The sequence below is a fragment of the Mesocricetus auratus genome, unplaced genomic scaffold (assembly GCF_017639785.1).
Source record: "Mesocricetus auratus isolate SY011 unplaced genomic scaffold, BCM_Maur_2.0 Super-Scaffold_100041, whole genome shotgun sequence".
NCBI classification, from domain to species: Eukaryota; Metazoa; Chordata; class Mammalia; order Rodentia; family Cricetidae; genus Mesocricetus; species Mesocricetus auratus.
In genome coordinates this window covers 7,545,612-7,561,764 of record NW_024429218.1, presented here as the reverse complement: position 1 = coordinate 7,561,764, position 16,153 = coordinate 7,545,612, and the positions used below count along the sequence as shown (strand labels likewise).

The following is a 16,153-nucleotide window of genomic DNA, read 5'->3' as shown; positions in this document are numbered from 1 at the left end:
GGACTAGAAGCTCAACTCAATGCCTTTAATCCCAGCAAGCACTCAGTGAGGCGGAGGCAGGCGGATCTCTGAGTCGAAGGGCCAGCCTGGTCTACATAGGGAGACCCTGTCTAGAAAAACAAGCAAACAAACAAAAAGGAGCAGTGTTAGAATTCAGAGTGCTATCTTTCACATGCCTACGCCCGTTGTGCCTCATGTATGGGGACTTGCCACGTGTCCGTTCCTTATTTCTTTTGTGTGTCCGTTTCTCTGAATCTTCCGTGGGACATCCCCCAGATGTCAGGTCCCTCCACCAAGGATTGGGGTAGGAGTTTGTGGTTAGTTGGAGCGTTCTAGCGAAAGGAGGGCGAAGTGCCATCCTCCCTCCTTCCCTCACCTCCCCCTCCACTGTTCCTTCCTTCTAGTTAAACATCAGCAATTGCTTATTTAAAGTAAAACAGCAAAATGTGATGGTAGCCCGTGGAATGTGTGTGTGTGTTGAGGGGGTGCTCTCTGCAAACCCAAAGCCAAAACAGCAAAATGTGATGGTAGCCCGTGGAATGTGTGTGTGTGGGGGCTCTCTGCAAACCCAAAGCCAGTCCCTGCAGTCCCAACTCAAGGGCTATATTTAGATGACTGTGTGGGTCCTGTAGTTTTTAAAGTGCTGTAAACATGTTGATGCGGTTATTTTTAGCTCTCCTAGACTTCAGTGAACCTCTGCTTGTCCAGTAGACAGAGGCAATTGTAGCAACTTAGATGCTACACTTTGTCAATGGCTCTGATTGTGTCCAGCGTTCCCAACACACCCTAAGCTTGTGAGCATGTAGGCTGCCGGGCATCAGCTGCACAGTGTAGGCTGTGTGTAGGTGACTGGCCTACTGTTTAGTGAGGTTGGTTTTGTTTTTATGGTCTGACTTTGGTCGTAGTTTTTTTCTTTTTTCAAGGCAGGGTTGCTCTGTGGCTTTGGAGGCTGTCCTGGAACTAGCTCTTGTAGACCAGGCTGGCCTCGAACTCACAGAGATCCTCCTGCCTCTGCCTCCCGAAGGCTGGGATTAAAGGCGTGTGCCACCAACGCCCGGCTTTGGTCATAGTTTTTTACTCCAGTTGAAGATCCATCAGGCGCCACCCCTTGGCCGGGGACCTTGACCCCTGTTCTCACTGTGCCCTGGCCCTACAGTCACTAGCACACAAACCCTTTCCGTTGCTGTTTTCTTCAGCACATTGTACTGCCTTCCTGCCGGCCAAAGGTGATGAGGCTTCAGTGACGGGAGGTTGACAAGAGACGGGAAGATGGGTCCAGTTTGGGGCCACGGCCTAGAATGGGCCAGCTAGTCCTTGCATGTCTTGCAAACATACAGAGGTTAATAGTCAACAGCGTTTTTGTGTGACAAGATCATGCTTGGCTTCTCACATGAGTGGCATGACTTCGTCACGTGAGCTGAGCCTTCCCTTTCTTCTTTGTGAAGGGATTGCTGTTGTCTTGGGGTCCCCTGTGTGCCTGGTGCCTGGCTCTGGATAAGTCAGTTGGCTTGTATTCGTCAGTAACTCTAAAGCGCATGCATGATTTATCTCACTGAAGTCCCCCCCAGGGAAACTCATAATCGCCTCAGACCTTTGATCTGGAAGCCTTGAACTGAATTGTATGTTCAGGAGAAAGTGGGGTTGAGCGTCATCCGTGCTTATTACATGCTAATATCATTATGGAAACTGATTTGTTTTGCCAGTACTTCAGTGATTCGTGTGAAAGTACTGTTTTTGAACTGTGACCCATTTAAAAACACACACACATTTATTTTTTTACTTGTGTGTCTGTGAGGGTGCCAGCTCCCCGGGGATTGGGAGTTACAGACAGTCGTGAGCTGCCATGTGGGTGATTTGCTCCTTTTTGTGTGTCTGTGTGTGTACCTGGTGTGTGTATGCCCACCACATGAGCAGGATCCCTTGGAGGTTAGAAGAGGGCGTCTCATTCCCTGGAACTGGAATTAAAGCTACATGTGAGCTGCCGTGTAGACGCTGGGAACTGACCGCGGGTCCTCTGCAGGAGTGGCATGTGGACTTCCTGTGACCCAGTCTCTGGCCCGCTGTGACTCTGTTCTTACTGTAGCAGGGCTCTTCTTCATCATACAAGAAACTTGGGAAATCAGCAGGTTCTTTAACTTTGCTGAAAACTCAAACACCCATTTTACCCCAGAAGTAAATATTTTGGATTGGGTCGGTGAACAAGAAATCGAATTGAGAGATGTGAGGGTTTTTACAGAAGATTTTTTAAAAAGAGAATCTGTTTTGTTATTTGTAATTTATGTGCATGTGTGTTTCTGCGTAGGGGCCTGTGCACGTATGTGCAAATATCTGGAGGCCGGAAGAGGATATCGAGTCCCTTGGAGCAGGAATTACATGTTGTTGTGAGCTGTCTTGTGTGGGTGCTGAGAACTGAACTCGGGTCCTCTGGAAAGTCAATATTCACTCTTAACTCCTGTGTGGATTTTTCCTAGAGAAGCAAAAAAGTCTGTTCACACCAGAACGGTACTAACCATGGACTGAAGTCTAGCAGGGTGAACCAGTGTGCCTAATTAAGGGTTATCTAAAGGAGCACAGACAGGTTGCCAACAGCTGAGTGACCATGCCACTCAAGAAAACTGTTAACTGTCAGTAAAGTCTTTGATGAGAGGTGGGGCCTCGTGAGCCCTCCATGGTGCAGTGTGTGAGCCCTTGCCTTCCACTGTGGCGCGGTGTTTGATATGGGACCAGTCTCGTGTAGAAGCCTTGCATAGATCAGTGGCTCTCAACCTCCCTAATGCTGCAACCCTTGAATACGGGTCTGTGCTGACCCCCAACCATAAAATCACTCCCTTGTGTCTTCTTAACTGTAACTGTGCCACTGTTAGGAATCGTAATGTGACTATCTGATGTGCCACCCCCGTGGGCATCGCAACCCACAGGTTGAGAGCCACTGCTGTGGATAATCACAGCTGCTGAGAGTTACAGAAGGGGACAGACAGCTCTACAGGACCGTGTTCCACAACCCCAGAGTGTGGTCTTAGACATCATCTTCTTCTGCTTCCACCTCCCAAATGCTGAGCTCACAGGCCTGAGCCAACGCGTCAGGGTTCCTGTGGTGCTGGGTGTCAGCGAGGATTCCTGTGTTTTAGGCAACCACCCTGTTAGTGTTCAGGCATCTGTACTGGCCTGTCCTTGGGGTTCTGACAGGATACGTCCTCAGCTGCAGCCGCTAAGAGCACCACCTGTGCACATTCACTATGTTCCCGTTTAAAAGGGCCCTGCCCCCTCCCATCTTTCTTCTCTCTCTCTCTCTCTCTCTCTCTCTCTCTCTCTCTCTCTCTCTCTCTCTCTCTCTCTCTCTCTCTCTCTCTTCCTTCCTTTCTCTTCCTCTGTCTGTCCCCCCTCTATCTTTCCTTTCTCCTTTCTTCTGCTGTCCCTCCGTCCCTCCCCCTCTCTCTCTCCCTCCCTCTCTCTCTCCCCCTCTCTCTCCATCTTTCCTCTCTCCTTTCTTCTGCTGCTCCTGTCTCTGGAGGCCCCGGCCTCCCCTTCCCTTTTCCCCCTTTTATTATCCCTTTCCCTAATTAAAAAAAAAATCAAAACACCCTCTGCTTGAACCTTGTCTCATGTGTCTTTCTCTCTCGAGCCACTTGTCTTAAATCGCAACACACCCTACACCCCTAGACCAGCGGGGACAGGTGTTGGGATGCAGCCGTGGCTGGCCCACCACACCTCACTCCGTAGACCAGGCTGGCTTCGAGTTCACAGAGACCCGCCTCCCAGTGTCGCCATTAAATGTGGGTGTGCCACCACACCAGCACCATTTCTTCAAATACAAATTGGCATACACAAGGCTGTTGTTTTCCAAACAGCAATGGCAGCAGCATGAGTGACATGCATTCGCTGTGTAGAGCGGACACCCCAGCTTACGGTAGTGCACCGCACACAAGCTCATTGTGGGTCTCGTTGTCTGCCCTTTGCCGATGCCTCACCCGTGAGTTGCAGAATTTTCCTTTCAAGCTGTGGCGTCCACGCGACAGCTGCAGGCTGCACCAGCCAAATTTAAAGGACGTCAGAAAAGCAGCTCTGTTCTTGCAGAGGTTGTTAAGTCCCTGGTTCTGCCACCTCCTGTCCCTCCTCGGGCATGTGTGGGGCTCAGGATACCTCTTGTGCCCCTTGGCTCTGTTCAGCTAACTTGGTGTCTCTCTACCCAAGCATTCACCCCACCTCCGCCTTTGCAGGAGAGGGACCCCCATGACATACTATTTCTTCGTCAGCTGCAAACTCATTCCAGTTCTCGGCTGCCTGGATCCCATAGAAACCGCAGCTGCCTCTCGCCTAGAACAGCAACAGGCCAAGTGCTGCTCTCCAGATGTGGAGTGGAGTCTTCTCCTCAGCGTCTGGTGAGAGAGGAGGCACAGTGAAGCCAAGGCAGGTGACTCTCCTCCCTGTCAGAAGTGAGCTACGTCTCCACCCAGCTCTCATGCAGCTCACAGAGAGAGTGGCATGGCTATCTCTTCCCAGCCCTCTCTTGGTCAGCACAAGTAAGGAAAATCTGGGAGCAGAGGGAGGACGTGTCTCAGCAATTGGAAATACAACCAGATACAAGCGCAGTAGTTAGTATTCGCTAGTAAAAAGTACCCCAGATGCCCCAAAGGGCTCTATTGGCAGTTAGCACCAGGATAAGGCTGGCTTGGCACGTTGGTAACTCCATTTCCCAGCTTGAAGTCTGAGGCAAAGCAGCCTTTTCTGTGGTATCGAAGTGAAGTCCTGCTTTGTGGTTCTTAGTCTGTGCCTGTTGCTCACCACTGCCCTCAGGAAACACTCTTCTTGCCTTCATCAGATTCTCAAAGCCAGTCCATGCCTCAGAAAAAAAGTTCAGTACAACTTTGCATATTAAACGCTGAGACATTTCTGCTGTGGCCATGCAGGCTTGTTTTAATGTAGAACTTGTACCCCCACTGTCAGAGAGACAGCAATTTAGCAACCAGCTGTGTTAAGTGGAAACTCTCGATACGAACCCTCTTCCGGCTGCTGTTGAATTTGGTTTCCTTGTTGTTAGGATGCTTCACCCTCTCTCCACAGCTGGCTAACCTGTTTTCATCCCAGCAAAGCCTATAAAACCCGATGCTCTGGAAGTCCTGCAGGACAGCAAGAGCTTGGAGCGAGGCCGCCTTTCTGCAGTATTTCCAGCATGCTCTCTTGTTTATGTTACTGAACTAAAGTTAGCACAGATAGGACAAGCCTAGAAAAGGGTGACCATGGCTTGAAAACAGGAAATTTGGGGCTTGTGTGTGTTTGGAACAGACGGTCGTAACGATAGAGCTGGCGGAGTGGAAATTCCCACAAAGCCTGCTTTTTCCTTATTTTCTCTAGGAGAGAAGATAATGCTTCCTGGAAAACAACTGAGTGTTTTAAAGCACATGGCTTTTTCCTTTGTCCTTGCTCAGGAATAGTTTGTTTTTCTCGATTTCATTTACACTTGGAGCAGTATTTTGGAAATTTCGTAGTTTTAATGGAGAAAGCAAACCCCTAGGCACGTATTTCGTGTTTTTAGGTATGTAAAGGTCTGTTGTTTGACAAGGTATCTGTGAAGGCGGGCCTGTAATTTGATGTGTATTTCAATCTGACTGAATTTATGGCAATCCTCCTGCCTCAGCTTCCCAAGTACTGGGATTACAGACAAACCTGAACCGTGCAACTTTATTTTCCTCATTAAACAGTTATCTTGTGGGCAATTTTCATATGTATTTTCAGGAGTTTTAAAATGTTTTCCATGGGTTTGTTGTACAGGTGTCACACAATTTGCTCTTGAACTTCAGTCATTAAAAAATTCAGTGTTCCAGCCAAGGCTTTAGTCCCCACACTCAGGAGGAGGAGGAGGAGGACGTAGAGATGTGAGCCAGCCTCTAGTGCTTAGCAGGCGAGAGGCAGCCTGAACTATATGAGACTGCCTCAAAAATCTTAAACCTAAATGACAAAAACTCCAGTGTCTTCATGACAGTTTACTGATTCCTGAGATTATATGTAAAGTTTGCGTTCCATCCACCAAAGAATTTGCCATTCATAGCCTCCCTCCCCCACCCCCACCGGAAATATCAGTTGTGTGGTACCTTCTAGGAGACTTCAAAAACGAAATCAGTGCTCTGCGCTTTCTCCCCACACCTTCTCGGGCGAATGCAGACCCATGAGATGTCTGTGGCCATTTGGGTCTCGTTCCCAGAAACGTTGGTGGGCTTCAGCAGCCCCCTGGGGTCCTGGAGACCTTTCGTGAGCTCCCATGAGCAAGTGGGCTCTCTGCTGCTGTCTGTAGAAGCACAGAGGAGTGCATGGCAGGTGCTTTCCCTGGGAGGGAGACGGGGCTTTTTTTTTTTTTTCTTTTGGTTTTACGAGACAGGGTTTCTCTGTGTTGTTTTGGAGGCTGTCGGTCCAGCCCGGCCTCGAACTCACAGAGATCCGCCTGCCTCTGCCTCCCAAGTGCTGGGATTAAAGGCGTGCGCCACCAACATCCAGCTGGAGCCGGAGCTTTTTAAGTGAGTGTCTTGATGTGTGTCTTGAAGAAAGTTGACTGTCCGGTGAGGGGCGTAGGCCTTTGGGAGTGCAAACAAACAAGGGAATCCAAGTGTAATGGCGTGGAGGAGATTGTTCTGGAAGCACTAGGGGTGGAAGACATAGCTCAGATGTCACCCTTTAACAGCCACTTGAGTAATGTAGACTTTGGTTTCTTTCCCTGAGGCCTTTTCATTTAGTTCACCGACTTTCTGTGGTGATTTTTTTCTTTTTTGGGTGGGCAGAAAAATACTAGATTGTCTTATCAAGACTTCCAATATCTTAATAATTTGTGAGTGATTGGTGGTACCCAAAACTGCAAATAAAAGAACGGAACGGGATCACTCACTTTTAGTTGGGAAATTATCTCAGAAGCATTTGGGGAAAGTACTGAGTGTTTGGAGGTCAGCCTCCCCGTGCACGCCACGTATGGACTGAGATGGCGTAGCTGTTCTGAAGGCTTCCCTCGCCTCCTCTAAGGAGAGTTCTCCAGGTATTTCTAGCCACAGAAGGCTCCAAGAACATGTGCATGGCAGAAGTGGTGTTTTTCTTTAAAACTGAACCTGAGCACCACTCAGGCTGATTAGGCACGTCCTATAAACCTGTTACTAGCGCAGAAGGGGCGGGGTGGGACTGGTCCAGGTGTGAATTCTTGTCCTTCCTGCTAAATGACAGGACTCCATCTGTACTCTGTTGCTATTGCACTGGTACTGTTAGTAGCGGAGAGCTTGCTGGAGTGTGACAGCCTGCAGAATGATTTGCTTGAGTGCAGAAAGCGTTTCTACAGACAGTTCCTTTCACCTGAAGTTCGAAGACACCCTCTAGCATGTTTACAGGTGAAAAACAAATGATTGAGTGTTTATGCACCCCTCTCCTCTCCCGAAAGTTCTTGAAAAACGCCTGGCCAGTTGTGCCCAGGTCGGTGTTCTCGTGGTGTGTAGGTCATGTGAGAACAACCGTATGCTTACCCTTGCTCCGAAGGGCTCCAGCAGTGGTTGATAGACGCTCCCTTTGGGGCAAGGGGAGAGGACAAGGCTTCCCCAGCCCCCGAGTAATTTGGATGTAAGAGAACCAAACCATACCCAACTCAAGTGAGAACAGAGGCTTCCAAGCCAACCCAGGGAGACAAGGGCTAACCCGAGTCCAGGGGTGGAGCGTGTCTAAAGAACAGCTTGTGTCAGGGCCAGAGACAGAAGACCCAAGAGGATCTCGGGCCTTTGAGGTGTGGCTGGGGGCTGGGTTATTGTGCCCTGTCAGGGAACTGGGGCTCTCTCTTGTAGCAAGCAGTCACCCAGTAAGCAGGCAGTACATTTAGAGCTTCATTAATATACCGATTACCTGGGGTTGTTTACTACGCTTGAAAGTGGAGTAATTGTTTTATGTAAGAACAGATAATCCGCCAGGCAGTGGTGGCGCATGCCTTTAATCCCAGCACTCGGGAGGCAGAGGCAGGAAGATCTCTGTGAGTTTGAAGCCAGGCTGGACCGACAGCCTCCAAAACAATACAGAGAAACCCTGTCTCGTAAAAACCAAAACCAAAAAAAAAAAAAAAAAAGAACAGATAATCCACAAATTGTTATGTAATTATTCCCAGCTAACCTTATAGATACTGTTCCATTACCTGTACATCATGGAAGTCTAAGAGTTAAAATGCTTTTTTTGTTTTTACGAGATTTTTATTTAAAATTAATCTGTGCATTTGATCGTGAAGGTTTTGAGAAAACTTTCTGCTTTGTCTGTTGCTCCAGCGGGGCTATAAGGCGGCACGCAGCTGTCTCTGGGGCTCCCGCGACAGTGGGATAAAAATAGGACAAACTTTTAGAATCCCAGATATTTTCAGATAACAAAGACTGACTTGTGTGGGCCTGCCTTGTGCTTGGACAGAACAGAGAAGCCTTTGTGCTGTGCTTAGCAAGGGAGCTGATGTCAGACCTCTTGTCAAGCATCGAGCTTTATTCTGTGACTAAATTGTGCTTTGTCCCGCAGCCCAGAGGACCTTTGTATCTGCCTTGTTAAAGTGTGAGTTTGTGTAATTGCTTTTGTTTTTCCCGTTTCGTCGGTGCCAGATTCGGTGAGAGTGACTCATTTTGTGACCGAGACAAACGTTCACATTCGGACCATGCTACAAATAAATAAATAAGTAGCAGGTGCAGCCTGGCCTGGTTCTGTGTTTCGATGCTGCATTTTCCTGTCGTAGGGGTTCATGTTTGGATGGCGTCTGCTCAGCTCCTGTCGTCCGCTGCGGGCCACTGTGAGGAGCGAGCGCAGTTTCTAAAGGCCTTTTGGATGCTGATGATGGCAAGGACCAAATGATGGCAGCGGAAGCTGATTAAACGGGACCCAGGAAGTGCTACTTAAAAGTTTCTCAAAGGCACCCAGGAAGACTAAGAAACCCATTCTCTTCTAGGTTTATAGCTTTCCCACCACACTAGCAGCGATTTGGAGCAGTTACTTTACACAGGTTTTTTGACATGTATTTTTTTATTTTAATCACACAGAAGAGGTTTGGAAAGCACCGATCTCTTGTTAATGCGGGCATTGAGTGCATTTAATGTCCCCCCAAACTGTAAAATCTTAATTTCCTTTGGGAATTCTGAAGGTAGCCATGGAAGGAAAGGCCTAGAAGACTGGGCAGGGGAAACACGATAGACTTTTGGGAAGAATATGCAAGAGTCTGTGTCTCAGAGACAGAAGACGGATGATAAAATGTCAGGAGGAAGGCTACGGACTACGACTGTAGGAGGGGATGGGAGGTGCCTGGGGGAGACCTGAGTTAGATCCCCAGAGCCCGTGCAGAAAAGCTGTGTATGCTGGGATGTGCTTATAAGCCCAGCCCTGGGAAGGTGCATAGGGGCAGATCACCGGGCACACAGGCCAGACAGCCCAGCCTCCTTGGCAGGCTCCAGACGAGTGAGTGATCAATCTAAAAATAAAAAGTAAAAATCGAGGTTGCGGTGTTTGAGGGTGACATCCAAGGGTGACCTCTGCCCTCGGCATGCACATACACGCTCATGTGCGTGCACACACACACCTAAGAACCATTAGGGGAACTGTGAAGACCCCGAGTGGGCTTGTTCAGTGTGTGGGCTGATCCCCTCCCCAGCCCAGCAGCCTCTAAGGTCCTCACTGAGATGCAGTTTAGAAGCTGATGCCTGTACTGCTCAGCCTGAGCCACTGGGGAATGGGTGAGTTACGTTCGATGAATTATGTAGTAAGACATTTCAGGAAGATTTCTTTGTGAGCCATTAACATTTTAAAAAGTCATTTCTGTAGTTAAAGGCAGAACCTCTTCAATATGGAAAAAAGATCACTAAGCAGAGAGAGGCTCCTATGAAGGCCTTGCGTAAATAATACTGTTTTCTTTCTGCTTCTCCATGGCTGTGTGGGCTTGGTGGGGGTATGGGGTTTCCGGAGTCTTGCAGAGTCTTCTGCGTACAGCCACACCCAGGAAAGGTGATCATTTGACCAGGAATGGCTGTTGATTATTTGAATTAAGTGAGTGGGTTTTTGTAACCCAGTGCTACGTTCATGTGTGTCTATCACCTTATGATTTCCTGTTACTTGGAATATCCACAGGATGCCATGCTGCCTTCTTCTGGGCACGTTCCTTCCTTCCTTGGAAAGTTAATATAGAATATTGATATTAGGGTGGGGGATGGAACTCCACTGATAAGGGTGCTGGCCTAGCATGGAGGAAGCCCTGGGCTTGGTCCTCAGCACCACATAAACCAAGTGTTTACATGCTTGCAATCCCAGGATACAGGAAGATCAAGAGTTCAAGGCTAGCCTAGGATACATGAAATCCTACAGAAAAGAAAAATAAAATACTGATAGTGAATTGCATGCTGGGAGCTGGAGAGTTGGCTCAGAGATTAAAAGCACTGGCTGTTCTTCCAGAGGTCCTGAGTTCAATTCCCAGCAATCCCTTGGTGGCTCACACCCATCTATAATGAAATCTGGTGCCCTCTTCTGGCATGTAGGCATACATGCAGGCAGAACACTGTATACATAATAAATAATCTAAAGAAGAGGAGGAAGAAGAACTGCATGTTGGTGCCTTTAATCTCAGCACTTGGGAAGCAAAGGCAACCTGGTCTACAGAGTGAGTCCCAGAACAGCCAAGATTACAAGGAGAAAACATCTGGAACCCTTCCCCTAAAATAAGAATTGCCTGTGGGTTTTTTTTTTCAGTAAGGATATTTTTACATAAATGAATACCTGTCCATTTATCTCTCTTACTGTGGATATTTTGCCAGCGTTGTTATATCCTGAGGTGTTTTTGAATGGATGTGAAATGTTTCTTTCACTGTTGGGACACTCCTTGGGGCTTACAGGCCCAACTAGCTTATTTGTCTTCTCATAAGTATCTGGTGCAGTATTTTCAGAATAATCAGGAACTCATTGACTGATTAACCCATAGATGTTTCTCTTAATTCACCTCATTGATATAATTATAGTAGTTTTAAAATTTATATCATTGATATAATTTAAAATATTTCTAAGCTATTAAACCTAAAGTTACCACCCAAACTAATTCGTTTGCGGATACCGTATGAGAACTATTAAATGTGGCCCCCTCTGTCTCTACTTCAGACCCTTTGGGGCTTTCCTAACACCTCCACCCAAATTTATCGTACAATTTGACTTACATGGAGGCTAAACCCAAGATATGTGCTAGAGAAATAGATATTATATTAGTTATTAATCCTTTTTTCAAATGCTTTCAGAATAAAATGAAACTGTTTTTAAATAGGTGCTACAATACCTGTTAAATTTGCCAGATTTGTAATTCTTGGAAGATACAGAGCACTTGTCATTTTGCTTTTGGTGGCTTTAAACAAGAGGTACTTTCTGATGAACACACATCTCTAGTGTTAATGAAGACAAGGGAGTACTTGGGTTGGAGAACACACATGTATCGTGTTAATGACACAGGGGTACTTGAGTTGGAGAACACACATGTGTAGTGTTAATGACACAGGAGTACTTGAGTTGGGGAACACATATCTATATATATAGTGTTAATGAAGATACAGGAGTATTTGAGTTGGAGAACACACATCTATAGTGTTAATGACACAGGGGTACTTGAGTTGATGAACACACATGTATAATGTTAATGACACAGGAGTACTTGAGTTGATGAACACACATCTGTAATGTTAATGACACAGGAGTACTTGAGTTGGAGAACACACATGTATAATGTTAATGACACAGGAGTACTTGAGTTGATGAACACACATCTGTAATGTTAATGACACAGGAGTACTTGAGTTGGAGAACACACATGTATAATGTTAATGACACAGGAGTACTTGAGTTGATGAACACACATCTGTAATGTTAATGACACAGGAGTACTTGAGTTGGAGAACACACATGTATAATGTTAATGACACAGGAGTACTTGAGTTGGAGAACACACATGTATAGTGTTAATGACACAGGGGTACTTGAGTTGGAGAACACACATGTATAATGTTAATGATACAGGAGTACTTGAGTTGATGAACACACATGTATAGTGTTAATGACACAGGAGTACTTGAGTCGATGAACACACATAGTGTTAATGAAGACACAGGAGTACTTGAGTTGGAGAACACACATCTGTAGGTGTTAATGAAGACACAGGAGTACTTGAGTTGAACACACATGTATAGTGTTAATGAAGACACAGGAGTACTGGAGTTGGGAAACACACATCTGTAGGTGTTGATGAAGACAAGGGAGTAACTTGAGTTGGGGGTTGGCTTACATTAGCAGCACAAACACGAAGCTCACTCTCAGTCTGAGACCATAGGAAACCAAACTCCTATTGGGCGATGGGTGGACTGAAAACACTGAGCACGGGGCTGACTTCATCTCCTCCTTCCTGGAAGGATGTGCATGCAGTGTGTGTGGTAACCGTTTTCTGAAACTAAAACACTGATACACTGTGCACCGAGCAAAACAGTGGCCGCGTGTGATGTCTCAGTCCTGCAGAAATGCGTGTCCTAGACCTGCAGAAATGCGTGTCTCAGTCCTGCAGAAATGCGTGTCCTAGACCTGCAGAAATGCGTGTCTCAGGCCTTGCAGGTCGCAGAGTGCCATCTTGGGGTGACCTTGTCTCCAGGGCTCATTCTGCAGTATAGATGCCTCTTAGGATGTGACTGAGATTTACCTTTTACTGTTTAGCTGTCTGTACCAGAGAACAAAGCTCAAAGAGCAGTGAGGCTCGGTTTGGGGTCCGGAGCCAGATCTGTGGGGGGTCAAAGATGACAAAGAAGACTGTCAGCCATCTAGTCCTGCTTTACCCAAAGAATACAGGCTTCCAAGAAAGTGGTGGTAAGGACCGCGGCCTCTTCTAAAGATTCTTTTTAGATTTACTTATTTCATTAATTTTAGGTGCTGAGTGTTTTGTCTGCATGTGTATATATGCACCATATGTATGCTGGTGCCCTTGGAGGCCATAAGAGGGGTTGTTGGGTCACTTGGAACTGGAGTTACAGATGGCTTGAGCTGCCACGTGAGTGCTGGGGACTGAACTTGGATCCTCTGTAAGAGCAGCCAGTGCTCTTAACTACTAAGTCGTCTCTCTAACTCTCCCAGCTTTCTTCAGGAATGGTGTTAAAGATATAGTGGAAGGAGATACTGAGTTCAGTGTGTGTGTGGTGTGTGTGTGTGTTGGGAAGAGAAATACGACAGGTCAGGAATACAGGTCTCTTTAGTTTTAGAACAACAGATTAGAATGCCACTCGGATGGCGGCTCATTGCCAACATCCCAGGGAAGCAACCAGGAAAACATCCGAGCCCATTTCTCCCTCTTCCGTCATTTCACTCCTGAGAAAGCGGAATTCTGTACTCTGAAATTTTATGGTTTAAAGTCTTCCTACGAGGAAGCGTGAGTATATTCTCTTGTGTGTAGGTGTGGGGACAGTGTTCACGAGTGTCATCTCATGGAGGCCCAACGAAGACATTGGGTGGCCCAGTCTGCCGTCCTCGACCACATTCCTTTGGGACACGGTCTCTCACTGGACACAGAGTTGGTCTGGGGACCAGAAAGCCCCAGCCATCCTTTTTGTCTCTGTCCTGTGTAGCAGGGGACAGAGAAGCAAATACGGCCACGTCCAGCTTTTTATATGGGCATAGGGGACCTGAATTCCGCTCCTCCTGCTTGCACAGCAGACTCCTCCCTACCAAACCATTTCTCCAGCCCTTCTTTGACGTATTAAGATATGGAGAGCCATTTTAAAGAGGTAAAATGACTGGCAATTTACCATTTTAACTAATTCTAAGTAACCAGTTCAGTATTAAGTGCTTTTCACATTGTTATAAACTTTGACTAACTTCTCTAGAACCTTCTCCTCTTCCCCTTTCTGCACCAGTCTCACAACCGCTGTTCTACTCTCAATCTCTCTGTCTGTCTGTCTCTCTCTCTCTGTCTGTCTCTCTCTCTGTCTGTCTTTGTCTGTCTGTCTCTCTCTCTGTCTGTCTCTCTCTCTGTCTGTCTTTGTCTGTCTGTCTCTCTCTCTCTCGTCTGTCTGCCTCTCTGTCTCTGTCTCTCTGTCTCTCTGTCTCTCTGTCTCTCTCTGTCTCTGTCTCTGTCTCTGTCTCTCTCTCTCTCTCTCTCTCTCTCTCTCTCTCTCTCTCTCTCTCTCTCTCTCTCTGTGTGTGTGTGTGTGTCTCTATTTCTCTGTCTCTCTCCGTACTTGCTTCATAGGACAAGATCACCATGTTTGCCCTTTGTGAATGGCTTAGCATAACACGTCTGACTTGATTTTCCCAACATTATTCATTGAGACGATTTTACATTTGGCTTCCTTGGCTGCATCATGGGAGAACTGATACAAGATATTACAACTTTTTTCAAACGGTGCCCGTTTATAAAACTAGTCTAATAAGCGTGCGCCGCCACGATACGCTCCTTCCTGATGGCAGGTGGTGTTGTGCTTGTCTCTAGGCATGGAAGAGAAGGTGGTTCGTGTTACGCAGTGGCCGTCTGACTGGAGACCCCGATGTCCTGGAGTACTACAAAAACGACCACGCCAAGAAACCTATCCGGATTATTGATTTAAATCTATGCCAGCAAGTTGATGCCGGGTTGACATTCAACAAGAAGGAGTTCGAAAACAGCTACATCTTTGATATCAACACCATTGACCGGATTTTCTACCTGGTCGCGGACAGCGAAGAGGACATGAACAAGTGGGTTCGTTGTATCTGTGACATCTGTGGCTTCAATCCCACAGAAGAAGGTAGGTCCGCGGGCTCCGTTTTGTCTGTGTGGGTGGATGTTTTGCCTGCCTGTATGTATGTGTTCCACAAGCATGCAGTGCCGGAGGGGGCCTGAAGAGGGCGTCAAGTTACAGATACTCTCCAGTGTTCCAGGGCTGAGAATGGAACCTGGATCCGTCTCTCCAGACCCAGGGCGCAAGGTTTTGTTATTAGATTGGGCAGTGCTTCTTTGTTTGTTTTGACTATAGTTCGAAAAAGTTACAGAATTCTTTGTTGTTTCGGTGATAATACTCCATTATTTTGATTTTACAACAGGAGTTTGGCAGAGCAGGCACTGGACTCGTCAGGCAGCTTGGAGAGAAGTTAGCTCTGCAGGTTTGAGGGACATGATTGATACGGGCCGGTGTCTCACTAACAGTCCTCATGGAGACAGGGATAAGAAACACTTTTACATTTTGTTAATTTGGGGAGGGACACTGAGCATGGGGGTCAAAGGGCAGATTTTCTCCTTCCACCATGTAAGTAAACCCTGGGGCTTTAATTCAGGTCCATGGCAAATGCTTTTGCCTACTTAGCCACACCTTACCGGCCCGAGAACATTTTCAGGTCGTTTTTGTTGTGATACAAAAGCTAGGTTCCGTGTGTCGTACATGTGGGTCGCTATACTCTGTTCCTATCACCCCCCCATGACCCTCGACCCCTCCCCACCTTCCCACACCTTGCTCGTCCCCTTCCGTCCCACCTTGAGCTTTTACGGCATATATACCCCTTGTCCCCCATCAGCCCCCTTTGACCTTTTGACCTCTTCCCCCCTTCAGGTGTGCCATTTCTACTTTCATGAAAAGGACACATTTTAAACGCTGTGTGATAAACATACTGAGTGGGTTTGTGTGTGTGTGTGTGTGTGTGTGTGTGTGTGTGTGTGTGTGTGTGTATAATGAGACGTTTTCCTTGATTTTTAGATGTCAGAATCGGTTGGTTTACAGTGCCAGCTTTTGCTTTACAAACTAGCTTGATGCGGGCATTTAGAGATAAAAACCCGAAGCTCCAGTGACCTTTTTAGTGGCGGAGCTCTGAATTCCTTAGCAGTATACTGGGGCTGAGTGAGACTTGGAAGTTACGCTCTGTAAGGCGTTGAAGTTATGCTCTTTGTGATGGTGTGCGAAGGGTAGAAGATTGCGGACTGATGGGTAAAACCGTGATTGAGATGCGGAGCGTGTGATCTGTGAGCTGTCACCAGAGCAGCGTTGCTAGTCCCGAGTCCTTCTTATTGTTGAGTCCATCTACCCCTGTGGCTTCAGTTTCCCTGGTTCTATCTGTAGCTCATGAACTATATCTAAGTAGAGTGGGAATTATATTTCAGATGTTATTTCTTATTTTTTCACAGCTTCCTTCTTCTGGCTGTCTC

The 16,153-nt window shown here is 47.0% G+C and overlaps 1 protein-coding gene across 8 annotated transcripts in view; it reads left to right on the top strand.

The window, feature by feature from the left end:
• Window positions 1-16,153, top strand: part of Gab1 (GRB2 associated binding protein 1) — a 110,402-nt gene that overhangs the window by 61,188 nt on the left and 33,061 nt on the right. For 7 of the 8 annotated variants that reach the window (XM_040734787.1, XM_040734791.1, XM_040734790.1 and 4 more), the window contains 1 exon segment: window positions 14,471-14,765. In XM_040734787.1, coding sequence (XP_040590721.1) covers window positions 14,471-14,765 — 295 coding nt within the window. 8 annotated transcript variants of the gene reach the window in all.